The sequence below is a fragment of the Miniopterus schreibersii genome (genome assembly GCF_964146895.1).
Source record: "Miniopterus schreibersii genome assembly, chromosome: 10".
Lineage (NCBI taxonomy): Eukaryota > Metazoa > Chordata > Mammalia > Chiroptera > Miniopteridae > Miniopterus > Miniopterus schreibersii.
In genome coordinates, this window is record NC_138110.1 from 263571 (window position 1) to 287716 (window position 24146).

Here is a 24146-nt window from a genome sequence, read left to right on the forward strand (position 1 = left end):
TTCAGACGGTCATGTATAAAAAGTCATTTCTATTGGTTGCAGAGTGCAAAAGCATGATTGACTTCACGTTCTCGATGAAACCCTTACATTTCCAAGTGACCTGAAGTAGGACTTTCAGAAAAAGATGTGTTTGCGTGTCTGTGGCGAAAGGAGCTCTAAGTTGTGTATTCAGTACTGGAGAGTAACACACTCTACAAAGGTTACACAGTGTTTTGCGAGCAAGAACATGCTTAAAACTGAAACTGGTACGAAGTGTGTGTAGCATGGAGAATGAGGCATCTTTTGAGGGGAAGTTTGCCCTCAAACACATCCCAGAGAAGAGGACCTTTCAAAAATTAATTTCTCTTGTCAACTTCCCCAAGATGGGACGACCCTGGAAAGAAGGCTTGTCATTTCAAAGAAAAAGAAACCAAAATCCAGGTAGTGAAACGAGCACACCAGTATGGGAGATGTGCATGTGGACAGTTTCAAGCAGCAGCTCTTTGTGGACACTTGGAAACAGCGCTGTGAAAAAATTTCGTACGAAGCGGGATTTGGCCAAAGTTGAAATACCTCCCAAAACCAACCCTAAAGAACTTATCCAAACAATGAATGTGGCAATAAGCTCCTGCAGGAAAGATCCTTCTATGACACAACCCCCGAGCAGGTAGCTACATTCTGCACAGTGGAAAATGCATATGAATTCCAGGCTTAAAACTCACTCCAGAAGGATGAAATGCATGTGTTTCTCTCTGAAAGAACACTCAGCCACTAGGCTCTTGCTTGCCCCTTCAAAGTATTTGTAGAAATGTCTGTTTTCACTGCTGGAATACGTTTTGGGATGCATTGTTTCAATCTCTTGCAAGCCTCATGTGCAGCCATCTATGTTGTTTCTTAGACAATGTGGAAAAACGCGGATTATGTTTCCCAAATCACTTGAAATCCAGGAAAACGCACAGTGCATCAGTCTTGCTCAAACACGCTCTTTCACCTAATGCACTGAGAAGATGCAAGAAAGCAGAAAGACGGGCATTTTATCGTGAAATTCAGACAGGCATTTACAAAATGCCATTTCTATCGGTTGCAGAGTGGAAAAGCATGATTTACTTCATGTTCTCGATGAAACCATCACATAATGAATATATGCCAAAACATTATTGAAACACTCCCCAGCCGATTCAGTGAGATAAATCTATTGATTGACTGCCAAGAGTGAGACCTGGTGACAATCCGTGGAAAGCGGATTACAGAAACTCCCGTCAGCCTCGGAGAGGGTTGCTGCCAAGTACCAGAGTTGCTCATTTCCAGGCTCAATGGCCTGCATGACTCTTTGCAGGAGAGGATTGGATGCTTGGTATTACCTCATGTGGATTATAGTAAATAAAATTTTCTGCTTTCAACCCTGTGTGGATTTCTCTAGGACTCACTTCTGATAGATTTTTTTAAAGTTAGTTTTTTCATAACATTTAAAAAATATATGTTTTTAAATTGTTTAGAAGAATTTTTTTAAATATATATTTTTATGTGTTTTAGAGGGAGAGGGAGGGAAAGGGAGAGAGAGAGAGAGAGAAACATCAATGAGAAAGAGACATCCATCGGCTGCCTTCTGCATGCAGCCTACTTGGGATCGAGCCTGCAACCTGGGCATGTGCCCTGACTGAGAATCAAACTGGCGACCTCTCAGCGCATGGGACAGCACTCACCCAACTGAGCCACACCGGCCAGTGCTAAAGTTAGTTTTATAGCCAAACTAGTCCCAAAGAGATTTCAGATAAGGTAAGAATTAATTAGTTGCTATTCATTTGCCAATTTGCTTAGTTTGTAAAAATGTTTATAAACAGCATAATTCTCCAACCTCATTAGGCTCTCCATAAAATCCATATAAATATTAAAAATGTTATGTTGTAAGCATGATAGAAACAGGTGGCAGCTTTTCTAGTAATTATTGGGATACCTTCTTCTCACAGTTGATATAGACTTACTTACATCAAGCTAATCAGGGAACACTTCAATTTTTGGATTTGGAATAATTCGTAGTGTATAACTTTATAATGCAATTGATCTGACTGGACTCACGCAGTGCCTTACACATAGAAGACATGTAAGGAAATTGTTGAAAGCATACCTATATATTCCTGATGACAACGAGTTGTCTCTATGTGATTCATCAGGTATTGTCTGAAGGCTTAAAAGAGTTTTCCCCAAGTAACTCACTGTCAGAATTCAACTTCAAATTCTTAACACCTGTGACAGGTACAATGAAAGCTTCACTCAGATGTTTCTGAGACTAATTAAAAAGAGGACACTTCTTACCCTGGCCAATGTGGCTCAGTTGGTTGGAGGGTCATCCTGTCCACCAAAGGGTCAGAGGTTCAACTCCCATCAGGGCACATACCCAGACTGCAGGTTAGAGCCCCAGTAGGGGCATGTACAGGAGGCAACTGGTCGATGTTTCTTTCACACATTGATGTTTCTCTCTCCCTCTCCCTTCCTCTCTCTCTAAAGCCAATTTTAAAAAGTATAAAGTTGAATCTTGAACGTATATTAAAACCAACTAAAATGCTTTGAAAAGCCCTTATGCCCAGGCCCATCTCAAATCGACTGGACTCTCTGAGGACAGGGCCTAGTCAGTGATGTTATCTGAAAGCTCCCCAGGTGATTCTAGGAGCAACCAGAGCTAAGAGGCAGTGAATTTAACCTGGCAACAAAGAGACCACAATCAATCATATTTCTCCCCGACGAATCCCATCCTTTCCCCATCGCCCCCACTCTCCACACATACCCCAAGAATGCTCTAAGGAAACATGGGGTGTGTGGCCTTGAGCCTCCCGGTAATGGCGCTGCTGGAAGCGCAGGAGCTGGTCCCTGGGATGCCACAGGGCTGATCTGACAGCTGCATACCAGGTATCATTGCCTAAGACTCCTGCTCTCACTGCCCAGTCTCTGTTGCAACATCAATGTGGAAACCCCTGTCCCTGGGCACTTGTCCTCATTTACAGAACTCTCAGGAGGTTACGGTGAGAATTATCAGCATGGTATCACAGCCCAACAGTCTTCACCTGTTCCCTTAACCATGGGATTGGAATTACGTGTTCTGTGCATCCTGGCGAGTGACAGTTTATTTTTCTCTTTTGACCTTAAGTAAGCTTCTCCCGGTCCTTGTATTCGGAGTTGATCGTGTCCCAGGTGTGTCGCTACAGAGCAGGTGGCGAGCAGTTGTAAGACCACCGCCGTGGGTCTGCTGCGACCGAGCAATTAGACGATGCAGGAGAACGCTGTAGCTCACAGATTACACCCAGTTTCAGAAAAGCAAATACCTGAGCGCCCACCTTGTGGCAAACACTGGGTGCGTACACACAAACATACCCACAGGTAGGACGTCTGTCCTATGCACAGCTGTATGTCCCCTTAAGTGACTGGTACCTTTTCCACTTTATTCCTATTGAATCTCTTCATTGACTAATTGATCTCATCATTTTCAAATAAAATTGGGGGTAAGGAGAGGAAAAACAATAGCAAGACCTTCTTGAAGGGGACTTGTAAGTCTTTTGCACTATAAATGCAAGTGGATTTAAAATGAAAACCCCCTTTGATGTATCAAGGCCTTATTCAGGAAACGCTAACATCCTAGATGTCGATTGGTAATACACGCTTCCCCGGAATTCTAGAAACAAACGGGTTCCAGTCAGCTAAGCGATATCAGGTATTATATCCGAGTTGCACACTTTTAAAAAGGCAAACCGACAGGCTTTACGTCCTACCTCATTGCCCCTTCTCGTCTCACCCTGTGGCAAACAGAAGGAAAAGCAAGGAAGGCGGCCACGGTTCAGAAACACTGTTTGAAAACCAGAGAAAGAGCTTTGCTTGACCTTTAAAGCACAAATAGAAAATGGTAAATCTCCTTCCCTCTCCCTGGCCTCCTCCAAGCAAAGCACTAGCAGCAAAGCCCATGGAACGTTTTACAAAGACTCGAGGACAAGGCAGGGCGGCTGAGTAAGAGGGCTGGGCTGCGTGTTCTGCCCGTGTTGGCTTAGCTCTGGTTCTGGGAACAGGTTCCCCAGTCCAGCCTCGCGGGCACCCTCGGAGACCAGAGAGGGGGGGTGGAGGGGCATCAGATGAGGCAGGCCTGGGTGCAGAGGCATCAGATGACCACGCTGAGTGTCATGCTCTGGTCCTGCGGCGGGATCCTGCGGGACCAGGCGAGCAAGAGATTGCCCAGCTCCTCGCAAAAACTTGTGTGCTCAGCAGCGCCCCCTGGCGCCGGGGCCCGGTACTGCAGCTCGGCTGCTCAGCAGCGCCCCCTTACATCAGGCCCCTGTACTGCAGCGCCCCCTGCACCACCCTCAATAACGCCCGGCGTGCCACAGTGCCCAGGGGCCGGGGCCTGTGAAAGAGCAAGGGCGGGCCGAGATTCAGGGCACAGCCTCTAGACTCACTTGGATTCGAGCATTAAGAGTGAGGGACAAAGGCAGGGGATGGGGTGTGAGGCAAGACCCGGAGTTGGGCAAGAAGTGGAGAGCCTCGTGGGTGACACAGGTGAGGGTGGCCCCAGGGACAGAGCAGTTGCAGGACACTGAAAAATGTGGGAGATGAGGCTCTGGCCCACCCAGTCTCTGGAGCAGGTGAAAGACATTCTAGGGGTGGGAGTGGGGGCAACAGATTGCAGGCGGCCCGAAGCCGCGGCAGGAGCAGGGACTTGTGCGCCAGCGCTCCGCCAGGAGGGCACGCTTGCGGGGTCCTGCGGTCCTCAGACAGGGGCCCGAGCTTGCAAGACTCCAGCAGAGGCGACCACGGCGTAGCCTTGGTGTGGGTCTGGCGCTCTCGGCCACAGTGAGATCTGCTGCAGAGGTGCCAGGGGCGCCGCCAGTGCCCAGCTCAGCCTGGGAAATAGCCATGAACTCGTGGAGATCCACCAGCAGGACAGGAAGCCGAAACAGCCACACACACACACACACACACAGGGAAAGGTTGCAGGGCAAGGGCTGCGGGAGGACGCCTGGGTAGCAGAGGAAGGCGCTGTACACTAAGCGCTGCGATTCAGGGGCATAGACCAAGGTCAGCGGCACGCTGCTGGGCACAGGAGAGGGTCCTGGAAGGCCAGGAGCTGGCCACTTTGCGCAGGGTCCGTCTGCTGCTGCTGACCCAAAGGAAGTTGGTTGCTGGTGACTCCCTCCAAGACGTGGAGAGCACAGCCCACGACGAGCAGTGGCTTGCACACCCCAGGGGCCACAGGCCTGCCAACCACCCACCAGCGTGCTGCGAGACACCCTTTGCTCTGCGGCAGGAAGAATGACCCCAGCAGCCCAGCTGTGGACACTCAGCCAGTCCCCGGAGCCCGCTCGCCCTTGCAGGGGGCCGAGGCACTAGTGGTGGCACTAGACGCGCTGATGCAGCACGCAGGCCCCACCAAAACTCCCGCTTCCCGATCCTCTTCCTCCACTCGAGCCAAACGCCTCCTTTGCCGCGACGTGAGACCACAGGCACCTGCATGCTGCTGACCCAGCCCATTCCCTGGTGGCTCCGTCAGGCCACAGGACGTGCATCCAGCCCGGCTTTGGCTCGGCTGCACTTCAAGACTGCTTGTTATTAGTGTCATTTTAAGCCTAAGTAGACATCCGTCTCCCAGGAAGTAATGTTGATGTGTTATGAGTTCTGTTATTATGTCACAGAAAGGAAAGGGGGTTTGCTGGAGAAGCCTGGCGCAGGAAGCAAATGGGAATACATAAGGGCGTGTTCTAAAGAAACAGTTATGGCCTTTGAAGGCGCTTCCAAGAGCTCTCATTTCCCACCTGCGCCTGCGTTGAGTCTTGTAAGAAGCAGGAGGTCAGTGTGACCCCACGTTTGCTCTGCAAGGGCAGGGCCCCAGAAGGACTGGCCCCGCACAGGAACCTGCCTGCTGCACACCCAGCATGGCCAGGCCACCCATCTGACCGCCCTGGGGCCGGTTATGCTGCAGCCCTGTGTCTCCTACCCAGGGGCCTGGGCGAGCCTTGCAGTACATGACCAAGGGCAACTGTGCTGTCCTGGGCTAGAGAAGGAGCCCAGCGCCTGACTTCTAACCCACAGCAGGTTTTACTTAATTTTTCTAGCTCAAAGGATTTTTTTTATTATTATATTAAGGGACAGAACAGAATGTACGATGTAATGACGCCCAGCTCCTGCATCCAGGTGGGTGGTGTCCTCACTAATTCTACAAAGAACTCATCAGGGTTTCCTTTCCGCCCACAGGAGACAACGCAGTTGCTAGGCTAAGGTGCAGCTGTGAAAACAGGGCGTACGAGGACACTGTCACTGAAGATCCAGGCCAAAATTTAAAATAAGCACCGTCTCTCAAAACCATTGTTTATACTTTCACGTGCCATGACTTTGACGTGACTGGACTGCTTCCTTTCGGAGGGTCTAGATTCAGGCTGCACGGACACAGGCGATTTAGCCAAATCAGCCGCATGTGCCGACGAACGAGACAATCGACCTGCATGCACGGTTTCCTGACACGGGCCCCACAGGAGCCGGTATTTAACTGGGGTGGAAAAGCTACACACTGTACTGGCAAGAACACAGGCAAACATGAGAAAATACTTTCTGGCAAACAGTGTTTCGTCAAAGCAAAATGGATGACAAACCTCCTTTCTTCTTATGCTGCAAACTAACTAGGTAAGAATACCAGTGGAATAAGCAAGGTCGACTCAGGCTTGAGATAAAGAAGCGGGTCCTTCACCCTGTCATGTGCCTCGGTGTGGAAATGAGGAGCAACAGTCACAGGCCCCAGGACATGCAGATCCCCCTGCGGCCTCCCCTCCTGGCTTTGCAGGACCAGCCTGGCCCAGAGCTGGCTGCAGTCACCGCACAAAACTTTAGAGAGACTAAATTTCGCAGACTTTACTCTGCCCACTTTTTGTTTACACATATATTATAATAAAAAGAAGACAATATAAAATATTTCTCCATTAACTTAATAACGCAAAGACATCCAAAGGTTTTAATGCCAATTCACATCATGATACAATGCTTTCATAAGGAAAGTTCTGCTGTTGGCCAGACAATGGTCTCTCACAGAAAAAGCATCTGGGTAATTATTAAATTACTGAAGAACTCACCCACATTTTATATTTGGATTTTAAAAATTCCAATTTTATTCCTTGCAGAAATATTATTAAAACTACTCAGGAGAGACTTTAGTTGCAGGTGTTATTTATAAGCCTGCAGCAAGCATTCCATTGAGAAAAGTAAAATTTGGCCTTCAGGGTAAAATGGAATTTTCCTTGATACTAGAATGTTACTGGTGCAGTAAATCAAACTATACAGGGCATAGTAAGAGTCTGTATATATTCTTACAGTAATTCAGTGTTTATCAATACAATCCAAGATACTCACAGAGTTAAAGAGTCTAACTCAAGTCCTCCACAAAACCTATCAACTCTGGTTGGTAAGTATTTAAAAAAATAAATCTGACAACCTTTACTTTTACTTCTCTGAATAATTTTACAAACAGAGGACTTCTGGTAGATGACTGACTTGCTCCCAAGATCACACTTCTAACTCTCCCACTCCTCCACTCCCCAAAAAAGGACAACTGAATTGGCAGAGGCAACTCTTATGAAAAACCTGCAAATCAGAAGTGTGACGATCTCTAATGTCTTCCTTTTCTGCTCCAAGTTCTCTGAAGAGGTAAATATCAGTCCCACATAGCCGAGTAGGCTTGAGCACAATACTCAATTTAGAGTCAAGCAGAACTGAGGAAAAAATTTTTCATTTGCCACATCTTTCTATTTTTCTTTGCCTTCAAGAACAACTAGAATAAGCCTCAGAGCCTAAACAGGAACTAACTAGCACTGTGGGTGTAGAAAAACCAAACACAGCTTTGCCACAGTTGGACGGGGGCCTCAGATCAGCAGTGCTACTTCTCTCTGACTCCAATACGATGTCTGAAGCTGCAGACTGCAGCCTTTTTTCAAAAGCACTTATCTTACCCATTTAAAATGAAACGGATCAGGAATCCCACACCACTGATTATATTTGGATTTAAAAACCGTATCTGCTTTCTAGAGCATCACAGGAGCCAGCTTTCACTGTTGGCTGATTCTCAACCTTACGAGGGGAGTTTTATTGCTGGAGTCCTGGCGACGCCTGAACTAGCGTGATGCTGGTACTACAGCAGCTGGTGAGTCATGTAAGTGATAGAGGGAATGGAAATGTCCTACAAGAGTTGGTCCCCAACATTAACATGAATGTGCCATAGTGAGGCGGGGGGAAGCTGACCATGAATGTGCAACAAGGTTCTGTCCTCCCACTTGTTCAGATTCCTGCTCCGAAGCCATGCCTGACATCTGGTGGCATCTTGGCGGGTTAGTCCATGATACCGTAAGCTTTTCCAGGAGGCATTTGTGAGTTTGACATGGACACAGAGTTGCAAAGTGCACAAAGCTCAAGGCACAGAGTAGAAAAAGGTTGTGGACTAATGGGGGGAAAGGTAGAGCAAAAGCAGAGTTAGCATTTTCCTTTCACGAGACTTTCTAATGCTAAACAAAGACCAACTCTTTTCAAGGGGCTTCTTTTAGTTATGGGTGAAAAATACTGTATTGTAATGATCTGCTTGATTTTAAAGCAAAAGGTATCTTGATGTGTGAAACCAATATGCCGAGCGCCAAGTCCACAAATGAATAAAACAGTGCTTAAAAAAATTCTCCTGCTCCTATATTTTTGGAGGAAGCTGCTGGTTTGGGCCGCCCGATTTCACTTAGCAATGGTCACCTTTCAAGATGCCTGTTCCTCACGGAATCTATAGAGAGATTCATTAAAAGATTGTCCCATTTCAAAATCATCCCCAAGTCTAGCAGCAACTGACAGTTTTTTTGTTTGTTAGTTTTTTGTTTTTTAAAATTACAAATCAAAGTAAGACGTCTGACATCCTCTTCCAAGAACAGCTTTGTGACAGTGCCCGCGTGCAGGACCCACTGTGCTCGGAATACAATCTCTGCAGCTCCAGTGTGTCCTTGTGGCAGCAAGGAAAGTACATTCAACACATTCACTATCTGTAGCCTCTGGAACTCGCACATGCTGAGGAGCTGTCTGAAAAAAATCATCGGAACAGGAAAAGGTATGAATAGCAGGCGGCACTGGATCATGGTAGGAACCTATTTAACACATATTCCTACCCCTCTCCCAATCGCAAAAAGGAGATTTTTTAAAAAGTGGTTTTGAGTGGAGTGAAAGGTGAAAGGGGGCCAGGTCATCAGGAACTGAGACTGAGTCACTGGCAGCATCCTGACAACTGCCTGAGAGCCACCACCACCCACTGGACCTTAGATCGGCCGCAACTCACAGAACAGTCTGTCCTCAATCACACACAGTCCCGATGAGCCCGCCATCAAGAACACTGTGGGGATCATCATACTTGCTGCACGGTCACTGCCGGTGGCTATCTACACCACAACCCCCACAGACGGTAAGGAACCTTATTACTTACTATAAGCCAACTCATCTCCAGCTCTCTTCCGGGACTGGGCAGCTCTGCGGATCAAAAAGGAAAAGTGAGTCAACAGAGCTGACTGACACCTCCACGTACCAACAGGAGAAATGAACCGCACAGCTGATGATGGAAGTGCAGCAGGCATTTCCATGCTAACCCAACAGCCTTAAATTGTGAAACAGACATTAGATTGCACAGTAACTGAGTCATTTACAAACTGATATTCTTAGCTAAAAGGTGTTCTTTTAAATATAGAAAGCTATTAAATGAAGGAGGGGTTATCCATGAAGACGGTTTACGCTAGGTTCTAGAAACAGCTCAGACTGTCTATCTTTGAAGACTGCCCTGGGCTCTGCTGCCAACGTGCCTAATGACCTTGCACCAGGGCAAACTCCAAGTCTGAACTACGAAGGGTAACTTAAAATCTTACCCTAAGAAACGGAAAACTGCTCAAGCTCTGAAAGTCTCAGGCTCTCCTTAGAATGAACGTGAACACGCTTCTTGCAGAAGAACACAAACCTTTCCCTACATTACCCAGTTTACCTTCAAACACCAAAGAAGTCCTGGTTCCACTTTAGAGGTGAGAGAACAGGTCTGATTAGGACCTATGCTACCCATAAATGCTATTTTTGTGTCTCTAGTTTCCCAGACAATAATTCAGACAAGTGACTAAAATGCCCGAACCATGAGTAGTAACGCCCAACTCACTAGCCTGTTCATCTGGCCAACACTCCGTCCTCGGTCGCCTTTCTCTCCCTTGTATAGTCTCCTTTGTCTAGAACAGTGATCACACCAGTCCTGTGACTTGAAATACTTGAGTGGGTTTCGTGGATTTCCATTACAGTTAAAAATCAATTCAAATTCACACGCCAGTGGGCCCCAGACTTCTATCTCCTGCTCTGATATTTCCTCCCTTGCACTTCAGACACAGATCAACTGCCCCATGACCACTGCCACCTGGATAATTTATACACACCACCAATGTACCATGGCCAGAAGGAATACCGCTGACTCCACGCCACCCCCACTCCTTCCCCAGTCTTACTCAATAAATGAATATCCACCCAATTCCTCAGACCAGAGCCCTAGCTCACCCTTGATTCCTCTCTTTCCCTCTCTCTGGAGCATTTACCCCCAAACAAAATCCAAAATAAACCACCCCTCACCTACTCCACAGCAAAAACCCCAATTCAAGATACTATCATCCCTCCCCTACACAACTGCAAGAGTCTTACTATTAGTCCAGACAAAAGCCAGAGTGATCTTATGTAAAAGCATAAATAAGATTAGTTCATGCCTCTGATTAAAGCCTTTCACTGGGTTTCCACTACAACTACAAATCAGTTCAAATTCATTTCCCTGGTCCTGTGAGATGCGGCTCCGTCTGCCTCTCCATCCTATCTACCTCTGGTCACTACACCCAAGCCACTCTGGCTTTCTTTCCGTCCCTTGGACACGTTAGCACTTCTGTACGTACTTAACCCTGCCTGCAATATTCTTCACTTAGTCGACCAGTGGCTATCTCCTGATCACCAACTCCCTGGCTGGAGGCCTTCTCCTCGGGAGGCACGACATTACCAAGTTAGCATGAATAGCCCCTCAAAATGCCCTGGTCACCCGTTCTCTATCCCACACACAGTTTCATTTCCTCAGAACACTTATTATTATTTGAAATAAACTGTTCACATGTTTATTATTTATCTCCCTACACTCAAGCACAAGCTCCATAAAAACAGGAACTTTGCTCCCTTGTTCCCCCAGTACCTAGAACAGTATCGAGCACATAGTAGAAAATAAGTATTTGCTAAATTAACAAATTAGTGAATAAATTCATAAACGGCCTCTACAGATGATTAAAATGCTAGCTCAAATAATTATTTTCTGCTTTTGAATAATCTTCCAGATGACCAAAATTTCCCACTTTATTTCTCTGGTTTTGCTCAAGATGAGGAAAGAAGCCTCTTGCTGGGCTGGGTGAGAGGAGTCTTAACGACGCAGAGAGAGAACACAGCAAATGGCCTTGAAAGGGTTTGTTCTTGGCAGGGCACTTAAGAGAAAAACATGCTCAACTTTTAGCATGAACTAGCCTCACGCAGTTAAAGGACTCGAAACAGAAGTTCTAAGGCCACTTTTTGAACATCTCTACTGTGAACACTGCACCTGCGCAAAGCCAGCTGAGCATCTTACATGAGCACTATTTACAGGATATCATCACAGCAGCATTCACCGAACATTCTGAAACAAGTTAACACTGATCAAAAGGAAAATGTAGGATTTGAGATATGGAGCCTCAACTTCTACAGACAACCTGCATTCCCAACCCCCAAATGCCAAATAACTGAAGATGCCAAAAATAACAGGAGAAAAACAGAAGTGAGGACAGGAGACAGGAAGCGGCCGTGCACACGGCGTACGCGAAGGCTGCCAAAGATCAGCCAACGAATGCGGCAGGGAAAGCTGCAAGCGGCGCTCCAAACCAGGCCCTGCTGCTGAAGGGAAAAGCCCCGATCTAGAGGAACCCCCTCAGCTGAAGACCAACAGTACCCCCGCCCTACAAGGTTCTATTTGGGTTCAGAAACCCAGGCACCAATTCCTCAGAAAGAACATTTCATTTGCCCTTGAAAGCTATCTGGCACTCGCTCTGAAGAGGACCCCAGGCTGGTTTGAGTGAGATGTTCCGCCTCAGGGCATGCACGTTAGAAGTTTCCAGATGAGCTCATCTTCCATAATGCAGTCTGACAACACCGAACTCCAACCTGCCTTCCCTGACAATAAGCAATTCAATTATGCAGGTAACAGAAAAAGGAAAATGTCGCTCTTAGCTTATATGTTAATTGTAGCTTTGAAATAAGTCCACATTGTATTTCCATGCACCTGAAGATATTTCGCATAAACTCAGCTCAAATGAGGATGTGTCCATTAAATGCAAAAGAGGATATATTTGACAACATTCACACGATTTCAAAATACTTCAAAGACTTACTCTGTGCCGTCCACATTAAAGCTGTGAACTGCCTACTCAGGACTCCGTACATCGTGTAAGTGGAACATAATCTTAAATGAAAAAATAGTTTGCAAAGCTGAAAGGAATCATGTGGTTGGTTAGGCATAAACCATAAAATGACTGCTCATATCAGAACAGCCAGTAATAGAATTCTTGTTAGACAGCCTGTACTATATTCCCAATTTTTATTTTTATATTTGCATCAGTGGACACCATTTCTTCTAAAACAATTCTAGCCAAATACTGATCAAGGAAGGCATCAAAGCTGGCCGGGCAGAACGTGGAACGAGAGCCGGAAGCACAGGCTGACTTTATCCCAGCGGCCGCGTGGATGGTGCTGCGCATCCTTTCTGCTCGGGATGGGCCAGCTCAGCAGTGAGGCGAGTGAGTCCAAGAATGTCAGCTTGGGAAGGGCCTTCTCTGTGCTAAGCACTTAGCAGAATAACTTATGAGGCAGACCTTAATCTTCACAGTAAATGTATAATAAACTGCCAACTTAATTCTAGAAATGCCCAATTCAGTTTGTAAAATAAAACATTTTAATGTTATCACCTCTTGGAATACTAACGTTTTAAATTTCAGGCAGAAGGCATACGAAAGAATTCCACTAAGAGAAAGAAAAAATCCAATTTATACCCAAACCCTGAATGTGTTGGCCTTGGCAGAACAGTCCATGTTAGTCCATGTACCAGGGCAATGTTACATGAAGCTATTTATGGAGTCAGTCACTCACCCCAAGCAAATTTTACATAAGAGCTACTATACAGCACCAAGCAGTCCTGCACCCTGCTGTCTTATTCCAATTCCAAAATTAGGGTTAGGGAATGTCTCTGGAGGTGTTTAAAAAGTTGCCCACACTGCTCGGAAAGGTGAATTCAAGGTGTTCAGAGAAATCCACACGAGCTAACTTCCTCAACTGCATCATAGAAATAAAAAGTTTTCAGAAGGCTGTTTGTTTTCTAAAGACACCAATAAGTTCATCTCTAAATTAAAAGCAAACATTCAAATAAAACATGAATAAAAGCATAAAGACTTCAAATTTATGGTGATTTTTCTCCTACATTTATAGGGGGGGGAAACATAAAAAGTATACTCAGATTATTCCACATGTATTTTTTAAAGTTTTAAGGAAACACTTTTAACTATAATTCAAATTAAAAAGCCAGAAAAACACCTGACAAAGTTAGTTATACAAAAATAAAAACTTCTACATGACTTAAAATTAAAAAGAAAAACCAACACCAAAAGTAAAGTCAAAAAACAAACTGGAAAAAAAATAACTGTCTTCTCTCAGGCAAAGCATCAATCTCTATACTACAGAAAGAGCACCTAGAAACTAAGATTAAAAAAAACACTGACCACCAATAGAAAAATGAGTCCAGGGCATGAACAGGCAGTTTACAGGAAAAGAAATATACGAACGTGAAAATAGGCTCTGCCTCACTCATAACAAGAAATGCAAATTAAACCAACTCTGAGTAATTATGTTTCACCTGCTAGAGTGGCAAAATACAAAGGTTTAACAACAGACTCTACATGGAAGGCCACGGAGAACAGGTACGTTCAGACTCTGCTGGGCACGTGCAAAATGACACAATCCCCTATGGAGGGCAATTGGGCAATATTAGTCAAAATTACAACTGCATTTACTCTTGACCCAGCAATCCCACTTATGGGACTTTACTCTCCAGATATACCTGCAGCAGGTATAGAATTACGCACGGACAAGGCTATTGATTGCAGCAGTCTGGGTAATAGCAAAAGATTGGAAATAATCCAGTTGCCATCTACTGGGGACTGGTTAAACAAGGTGTAGTAGATCTACACGATAGGATGTGTAAGAGTTGAATAAAAATAAGAAAATACATTGTATTTGCTTGTATCTATATATTAAGAAAAACACTGGAAGGAATCACAAGAAACTTAAAAATTTATTACCTAACGGGGTGGGAGTAGATGGAAAGGCAGGTGAGGAAAAAACTTCTCAGTGTATATTTTTTATTTTCAATGTATATCACTTTCATTTTTGAACCACACAAATACTTTAGTTCTTCAAAAATGATTAAGTAAAACTACTATGGCATGAAATGGCCTCATTCTGTGTATAAAAATAATACTGCTGTTAGGGACATTACAGTTAATGTCAGGAAACACGTGACCACTGGACATCAGAGAAGAACTAGCTGTCTGCGTGCTCCCATTTCCCATGGCCTTTCCCTCCCTCACTTGCTACAAGAAAGCCAGGCCTATCTACCCACTGAGCATCACGGAGCCTTTCCAGTGGGACCTGATGGTGAGCGGGGCAAGTGGCCAGTGGACTGATAACTCAGTGCCCCCACTGCCATACGAACAGAGGTGCCACCAGGAAAAAACGGGGGGGAAAGCCAATCCATGGGCCAACAAGTCAGCTGTTTTACTTCTTAACCTGTACTGAAACTAGAGACTTGGTACCAGTGATCTAGGTCAAGACCAATATCCTGAGACTTAATTTGGCCTCAAAATCTATGGAAGTGAATGTCTCTCCCCAGTCCCAGCAAGAAAAGTGAGTCAATGATCCGCCTACTACTGTGGTCACAACTATGCCAAATGAGGAGCCAGGTGCCTTCCTTTCCACAAACTGGACATATTTTGTCACAAAAGAAAATAAAACTTGCCTCATAAGACCATTCTGTATAAGTTCTCTCTGAAGTTTCTGATCTTGAGCAGCATATTCAGAAAGTTCAGATTCCACCGCCGGAGGGAGAATGTTTGGAATAAATTTAGAAAATAGAGTTGGAGCCATCTGAACCCACTCTGTGAGGGAAGGAAAAGATTCTTTAAGAAAATCATATAGACAAATTAAATTAAATATATATTAAACCAAACTTAAGTGCAATTTTATTCTGATAAAGAAGATACAAGAGGTTAAATTTCCTTTCTAAAAAGAATTTACAGTGTAAAGAAAACAGATGCCTTTACATTTTACCGATATAACAAAATTTAATGAAAATCTCTAGAGATTTTTAAGTGGGCCTTATCAAAAATTCTAAATATGAGGGAAGGAAATATTTGCATCAAAGGTGAATTAGTATCTTTATTATAAAGCATTTTTACAAATCACTAAGACCAGATAAGTGAAAGACAGGACTGAATAATTTATAAGAAAAACAGAATAAAAGCCTTGTTAATATTTATGCAAACTCAGGCTAAAATAAACACAATCCCCCCCCCCCCCCCCGCTCACTGACCTGTAACTGTAACTAATGCCCACCTGTAGCAGGGGTGTGCGGGAACCAGCACCCGCCTCCCTTGCTGGTGGCCCTGCCTGTGAGCACTGCTACCCTTTTGGAGTCTATTAATCTGGCCCTTTCAAATTTTCACTCTTTGAAAACATCTTAGCTGTGCATATCAAAAACCATAAAATGTCAATGCTCTATTTATTCCAGTGAGCTCAATTTAAAAATTGTAATCTTAGGTAAATATAATTATAAATTTGAAAAAATTTACGCTAATGCTGTGCAATGCTGGGTCATTGGTAAGTTAAAAAAAAAAAAAAAAATCAACAGGAGAACAGCCAAGTTAGAAATGGCAAAAAAAAAATAAGGACTGAAAATGACACAAGGGCCACCTCACTCAGCCCTGAACAAACTCATGGCAAAATGCCCTCAATCGTGTCCCTCCACCTCGCTCAGCTCAAACAGGGTGTGGAAAGAGCCTCGGAACAGTGCTCCGGGGACCACAACCAATCGGTGTGAGCCGCCAACCAGACCTGCCGTTTTATGGAACTCCAAGCAGTGATTAAAATAAAGATAAAGAAACAAAAAAAGTGTATTAAATGAAGGGCAACTATTTTTAAGCTGAGTTTCTAAAGACCAAATGAAAACACACTTAAAATATTAAGTCATCAGGATCTCCAAGGATTAGGGCCCAGGAATCTAGAGTTTAGAAAACCTTCTTGGCTGATTCAGATGCATTCACTATACAAAGATCAGCACGTGAGATTCACTGCAATGAAAGAAACTTTTACATTTAAAATTCAAGTTTTAAAATATTTTAACCTTAATCTTTCAGGTGAATAAAACTGCTTTAACAAACCAGGAACACAATGGGTGAGATGTGTAAATGTCAAAATACGTTTAACAGTATCTCAGAAAATGCCAATGGTTACAAAAGGTTTGCCTTTGCAAAAGGACAATTCGTAAATACAGACTCTTCACAAGTAGCACGAATCCTACCTAAGAGCTCAACCTTAGAACAACAGCATTTAGATGAACATGTATCTCTGAGTGTTTCTCCCCTGATTACTTTTAGTCTGCAATTCGTTATTTATGATAAAAGCCAGAGCTTTTATGTTAAAGCTGCCTACTTGGGAGGCAGAATTTAGAAATTTGTCAAACTGCACTTGGATGCCTTCCAAAATAAAATAAAATAAAATAAAATAAAATAAAATAAAATAAAATAAAATAAAATAAAATAAAATAAAATAAATCATTCATCACCTAGCACTAAAAGCAAAATCCATGAGCCATTTCATCACATTTAGTAAAATGAAATTCAAAATTCTGAGAAACTACAAAAAGAGAAACATCAGCTTATTGGAAACATGAAATAAAATATTTTGCTACTTTATATAAATAATTACTTTATACAGATAATTTGTTTAAATTTTATGAATAGAGCGAGACCCGACCAAATTTAAGTAACACTGAATCTGAGTACTGAAGCCACTGTTTAAAGTAGCCTGAGAAAGAAGCATTTACATCACACTCTACTCCTACTACAGTTTTCACCAAATTTCCATTTTTAGCAAGTTAAATTCTGACGGATCTTTTAAATTTAGCAAACAATCAAGCCACCAATTAAAGTAAAATAACCACTGGACCCAAGTGTACCGTAATACCTTAAGGTTAGTAAGCTTATTATATTATCAGGTATTGTGTTAAGCAATTTAGATCAGGTTTTATTTCACTCCATCTTCAAATGACAAAAGAATTTCACAAAAAGGTTATTAAAGTAGTCCCCCTTTCCCAAGGGGGATACCTTCTAAGACCCCCAACGGACTGCTTGCAAGTTACTCAACAAGCCTGAGAAGACGGCATCGTGAATGCGTCACGAGCGTGTGCGCCTGTGCACAGCGCCCGCAGTGTGGGCAGAACTGAAGGAGGCTCCGCAACAAAAAAAGACAAAGATTAATGCCAGACGCGAGAGTCAATTTTACCAGAAGTGTATCCTACAAACTCTTTTTTGTGTTTCCTAAACAAGTTGGTTTTCACTAGAATAGAGAGAATTCCACCTGAGTCCTGAGCTTACATTTCACAATGAGTATCTACTCAATTTTTTTTGCCATAACCAACCCAAATACCATTAGGGCTCAGAAAACACACAGAGAAACACTGTTTCTTGGGTAGGGCCGGAACTACCACAAACAAACAGTCCAACCCCAAAGGAATGATGTACAATTTACCTGGTCTGAGAGTATACAGGCCTTGCACGATATTTGCCATAGTTGAAGGTGTGACCTGAAATGTGTTGACTGGGCTTCTAAAAGTAAAGCTGAAAAAAGAAGAAAAACGGGGACATAAAAATGATGCAACATTTACTGTCCAGGTTTTTCTTTCTATTACTATTTCTCCCAAAGATAGAAGGGTAAACAAGTGCAAGAAAAAAGCACCCCAAGAGGACAACCCAAGAACTGATTCAGTGAAGGCTGCCTTTAAATCCAGTGCAACAGAGCTCAGTCCAGCAAGTAAACACGTACAGGCTTCGGACACACTAATGGAAACTACTCAGTCCACGGCGGCTCTGAAAACAAGGACAGCTTTCTAAAAGCAATGGTGTTCATGGTACTTAGGAAGCCAAAAGTGCTTCCCGTTATGCTCATGACTCAAAAGACTTACATTTGGGGGTAAAATGTTCTCTAATTCTCTCAACCATTTCTCTCTCCCCCAGATCACTATATTTGAGGCTCTTGGGATTTCTCTGAAAGACACGTTATTGGTAATGTCAGTAGCTGCAGTCAGAGTCAGGCTGACTTTCTGAGTCAATGTGACTTTCCCAAATGCTACAGCTGTGTGTGTGTTTTCTCTTACTCAGGATAACAGCAGGGAGACCCTGCTCGCTCACCCTTCTCACTCCCATGACTGGGAACTGCAGGACCCTGGCTGAACCTGACAACAGAGCCAGCTTTCTTTTAGGTTATCTACTGCCGAACAAAAACTTTATTAGAACATTTTTAAATGGATAGAAATAATTTCTCTAGATAACATCATTAACAAATACAAATAAATTCCATTATTTAGTGGGTACAACAGATACTACTGACTCAAAACAGTTCTTTTTTTAAAAAATTTTTTTTTAACCTATCTTTATTGATTTCAGAGAGAGGAAAGGAGGGGGAGAGAGAGAGAGAAACATCAATGATGAGTCATTGACTGGCTGCCGAGCCCGCAACCCGGGCATGTGCCCTGACCGGGAATCGAACCCCGATCTCCTAGATCCTAGGTCGATGCTCAACCGCTGAGCCACGCCTGGCCGGGCAAAGCAGCTCATTTTTAATTTCTCTCTCAAAGACCTGCAATTTACTAACCAAAATACTCCATAAAACTTGGCATAATTTTACTGTATGCTAGGCTTGTCACATTGGACAGGCTGTTTTCATCTGTCCATGTCTCTTTCAACAAACAAATTCCATTTAGTGGGTACAATAGATACTACTGACTCAAAACAGTTCATTTTTAATTTCTCTCTCAAAGATCTGAAATTTATTAACCAAAATACTCCATAAACTTGGCATAACTTGGCTTGTCAAATTGGACAGGCTGTTTTCTTCTGTCGGTGTCTTTTTAAAAATGGAAACGCCATCTCACTTGGCCAACAATGACTTTACAGTTTCAAACATACACTGTGAGTTACACTCGAATTTACATGAAAGCTAAAAGTGCATTGTTCAAGTTTATCCTTTGGATTTTATCATCAGTAGATAGTTACAATTATAAATAGCATAGAGAAATTTTAAGGAGACAAATGCTAATTTGAGCACTCCAGAAAATACTTTAAAAATATAATGTTTAAAACTGAAATTTTAAATTTTAGGTTCTAAGAGAGTCTCTTCCAACTCAAGGTTCTCTCTAATATCAACAGGCACTCGAAACCCATACTCTATTATTCCCTCTCCCTACTTTTGACCAATTGTCTTGACCTCCAATAAGTCCAACTGAAGGTTGCCAGATGGGAGGGTAGCTGGGGGAGACCGGGTGGAAAGGGGGAAGAGGCTATGAAGTACAAACTGGCAGTTACAGAATAGTCACAGTGCCTGGTAACTGCTTAACAAATATCTCATATGTTCAGTTTTATCCAACTTACAAAAGCTTAAGGGCCTTTTCAGTTTACTTGAAAAAGAAAAGATATATCCACCTTTAAGTGTAATGTTTATTAAAAATCAGATTCTATAATAAACGAAAGGAAGAAGTAATCCGTTTATGTTTTCTCTCACTAAATCTGGATTCTCTCTGAATATTTTCTTTGCATACACCCAATAAAATTGATTTCCAAATTACTGACAAATATAAAAACATATTTACATAGTAAATATGCTTTTCTACCAAATGACAGCACTGGTCTAAAGAATTTTAACAGGAAAAACTCCAAAATGCTGTATTTTCTTTTACAATGAAAACAAGGACAATGTCGACATCAGAGATAATACTTAAGTGGTTATAATTAATAGTTGGGATACCTCACAAGATCGTATTTAAAAATATCTGTAAGCATCTGGAAAGCCTTTTTTTAAAAAGGCATACTCCCAAGATTCTAGATCTCCAGGATGATTCTGGAATCTCTTGAGGACATAATGAAATATATTATCTTCATCTACAGTATTACTTGAAAACCCTGCCTTTCTAAAATAAATTGGCCCAATGTTTAATATTCCTTCCCTTTATTTACACTCAAAAATGAAAGAGTTTGTGGTCAAGCTTACAACAATTCTTTTGTAAATTCCAGTAAAAGTTCATTGTGGTAGAAACTATGACTATTAGAAAAGCAAAAATTACTGCAAATCCAAAATGTGCCAAATTCTAAAACATGACTTGATGATTTACTGCATAAAATATGAGCTTTTAATGACTGCTGACACATTAGGTTGTAGGGGACTCCTACATTTCACTTGGAGAGGTGTATTCCTTTAGGAAAGGTATAAGATGCCGCCTACTGTAAGGGGGCAGGGGCCTGGGAATGGGGGGAAAGGAAAAACTGAATTTGGCATTATGCTCCACTTACTTACTAATCTACATAATAACCACGTTAAACATTTTACTAATCCCAATTCACAGAAGAGAAAACAGGACCAGAGGGTAAGAAACTGCCCTGAGATGCAGTTAATAAACGCCAGAGCCAGAGGGGAAGTGTTTTTGCATCAAAGAGTAAACATCAGAGAGGATTCTGTGCTACTGCTTCAAAGATATCACACTGGGCTCCTCCTAGAGTTACCAGTAACAAAGTTAGGGGCACACCCCTCACTTGCTATGTCCCCCATTGTCAGAGGAGGGAAAGGCAGCAAGTATCACGCACTGTCCGGGAACGTGGCTGAGCAGCTCCCAGCTCACGAGGTGACCTCCAAGTCACACTTTCAACTCCTCAGGCCCCCTCTACAGAACTGGGCTTCAACACCTTCTGCAGCATGATTCAGAAGACGCCAACACTGGGGTTTATGTGCCAGTGCTCGCTGACCAAAAACTATGCACATCACTGCTGGTGTTCTCTCACCCCAGCAAGGTGAATTACTCACGCAGTAGGCTGTAAATGTGCTTTTCTGCAATGTTCCATAAACAGCTTTATAAGGTCATCTTTTAAGTCTCTGTTAAGCTTCGTTTCGATGTAAAACTTATTCTGAAAAGGAAAATAAATTATTCTTCAGTGAATCAATTAGAGGAAATGATTAGTCTAAAACTGAAACACTAAAAATAAATTATTTTAGGAAACAATTCATAAAAGCATCAATCAAAACATAAAAACCCAACACCAAGCAACAAAAGAAAGCCCCATCCTATTTACATGTCTTTCTGGCATGGGGTTAAAAGTACATAAAGATAAAATGCCATGAACCATACACCTCCAAAAGAACAAGGGGGAGATACCTGGCATGACCTAGAGAGGGATGATGGACAGACACACAGAACCCACTGTGTGAGGCACTTAATATGACCTTTAAAAATACCGGATCATCTAAAGGCAGCACCGGGTATCACTAAGAAAAGTTCCCATTTATCCGTGATCTAGGCTGAAAGCAGGAGGCGAACGTGCACTGGCTGGGCCCCAACATACACTCCACTCCAGCGCTTAGTGTAAGTCACTCAGCTTGTGGTATTCCCTGAGAGAGAGTCTGGTTCAAAGGGACACGCGTGACCCACGGCAGCCCCATAAGGCTGAGAGAAAGCGAGGCTTGAATGAAAAGTATCTGACAGTCATCTCAGCATTGTGCGGAGAACAGGTGAATCAGATGTTGTACACAGCAGAGACGAAAACCCGAGTCCTTGGCAGCACTGTTAGACCACAGATTCGGCCAAACTGGAGACTGCCTTATATCTGGATTTTGCTGTAAGAGCTAATGCTTTCCCTTATTTACTTAAATCGCTTTGAATCTGGTCTTCTGTTTCTGGCAGCCAGAAGCATCCTGATTAGAATTACTGATAAGTCAAAACAATTGAATTTGTTCATGTTTAAATGTTAACTCAATGTACAGGAACGGAAAACGCAAAGAGGAATGTTAACAAGTTGCTGATTCTCTTAATTCTTAACACAACTTTTTTTTTCTCTTTAAAAAATTATAAAAATAACATGTACATGGTTAAAAATTAAAACCATGCAAAAGGTTATACAATAAAAAGAACTGTCCCACGGCAGGCCCTCTGTCCCGTTCCAAAAGGTCCCACCCTACACTGGGAAAACTTCTGTATATTCTTCCTAAAAGCTTGCTTGCATATGTGGATATGCTTTTTTCCAGAAGAAAACACACTTGCTAATGGAGAAATATTACACCCTGCTCTGCATCTTACTTTTCCACATAATGTCTCTTGGGAACGATTTTTCTCTAAAATAACATAACACGTCATTATTTTTAACTGCGTATTTTTCAACTGTAAGTATCTTCCATAAATTACTTAAATAATGGCCCCTGGTGATAATGGAAATTTCTCCCAGTGTTCCGTTTTGTATGGCTTTTTTCTAGTTGTTTTGGTTTTTTTTCAGTGAAGTATATCTTATGGAGCATAAATAAATCATTTTGAAGATGGGTATAAGACATACAGCAATCTCTATGCTATAGAATACAGGATCAACCTACACACCCCAGTCCCTAATCTAATAAGCAAAGAGGAACTGGGATGATGGCTTCACTCCATTGGGATAACGAGCCCCTCCACTTGACAGGAACACTGACATTAAGATTCTGCAACTTGATATATTTAAAGGGAAGAGGGACTAATCGACAAAGTCAACAGACCACAAATTATACTCGAGGCATAATTCTCCAAGTGGAAGAAATCATCAGAACGCAAGTAAATTTTGTCGTTCCATTTTTTTATGAAATGACTTACTTGGCATTTATCATACTTCACATTTTTAGATACACGTCTTAATTCTTTTTCTGAGGACAAGAAATCTTTCTTATACATCTTTATTTTCCAAGCACAATATCTTCCATATGGCAGAAATAAAATAAATGCTCAACAGGTTACTGCTGACATTCATGCCTAATTGTGTATATAGCAATATTATTTATGGAACTTTAAAACAGAAAAGGGGTAAATAATTCTTCTATGGCAACACTTTCAAACATTCCTAAAATAGATTAATTTCCATTTCCACCATAACATATAGCAAAAGAAAAACAGAACATGCTTCGCTCTTGATGCTTAGACCAGTAAACCAAGCTCTAACTTACCATATAAATGAAAAGAGGCACAATGCTCTGCAATGCTCCCATACACTGTCCAAGAGCTATATTAAATCTTTCAATATAGAGATCTGGAGGGCTGGCCTGTGAGAAAGAACATAAATGTAGTAATTCCGGGAAACCAGGCCTACAGACCTTCTGTCAGTCTAAAATGCAAATGGCTCTTTCTACAAGCTTAGAATTCATGTAGGGAACTCTCCTTACTTCTAATTGGGCCTCCACATGCAGTACTTACCCGTTCGGGATACACTAGTGTTTTTTATTTTTCTTAGTCCCCCTAAATGCCTGCAAATTGAATGTTATCTCCACTTTTACCTATGAAGCAACTGGGGCTCAAAATATTTAGTCACTTGACTACAGTCCCACAGCTAATAAGCAGAAGAGCTAAGTCTCAAACTCTGGTTAATCTGAGTCCTTCCGCCTACTTACATTCCTCTTTCAGCGCCTTGAAACCTTTAGAACAAAGTTCAAATTTCCAACTGAGGGCACACTGTTTACCTCTGTGTTCATACCCGCTCCTCACGCACAGCCCAGCACAGCAAACATGTGGAACTGGCAGCAGTTACCCAAGTGTGACGTGCTCTCAGGCCTCCCTGACCGTATCTTCTGCCTGAAGTCTTTAACGCCCCCAACCAGCTTCGCCTGGCTAACTTCTGTGTGTCCTTCAAGATTCGTCACTTCCTCATAAATATCTGGGATATATGGCCTCCCAACTGGGCACTATGACACTATTCACTTCTCCCACTGGGTGGTCTCTGTCCCTA

The 24146-nt window shown here is 42.8% G+C and overlaps 1 protein-coding gene across 1 annotated transcript; it reads right to left on the reverse strand.

The window, feature by feature from the left end:
* Positions 1-8541: 8541 nt before the first annotated feature.
* Positions 8542-23460, reverse strand: LOC308562254 (CDK2-associated and cullin domain-containing protein 1-like). The gene is made up of 6 exons (XM_081148186.1): positions 23371-23460; positions 21217-21317; positions 17896-17984; positions 15107-15245; positions 9446-9489; positions 8542-9048 (listed from the first exon to the last, which is right to left on the reverse strand). Exons 1-6 carry the CDS (start codon positions 23410-23412, stop codon positions 9008-9010), a joined length of 456 nt encoding a protein of 151 aa, XP_081004312.1. The 5' UTR covers positions 23413-23460; the 3' UTR covers positions 8542-9007.
* Positions 23461-24146: the final 686 nt, after the last annotated feature.

Coding starts and splice junctions, on each gene's coding strand:
- LOC308562254 (XM_081148186.1), bottom strand. CDS start 23,412: ATGGGAGCATTGCAGAGCATTGTGCCTCTTTTCATTTATATG. Junction 21,318..23,370: donor TGCCTCTTTTCATTTATATG/GTAAGTTAGAGC, acceptor TTTCCTTTTCAG/AATAAGTTTTACATCGAAAC. Junction 9,490..15,106: donor ATACAGAATGGTCTTATGAG/GCAAGTTTTATT, acceptor TTTGATCCGCAG/AGCTGCCCAGTCCCGGAAGA.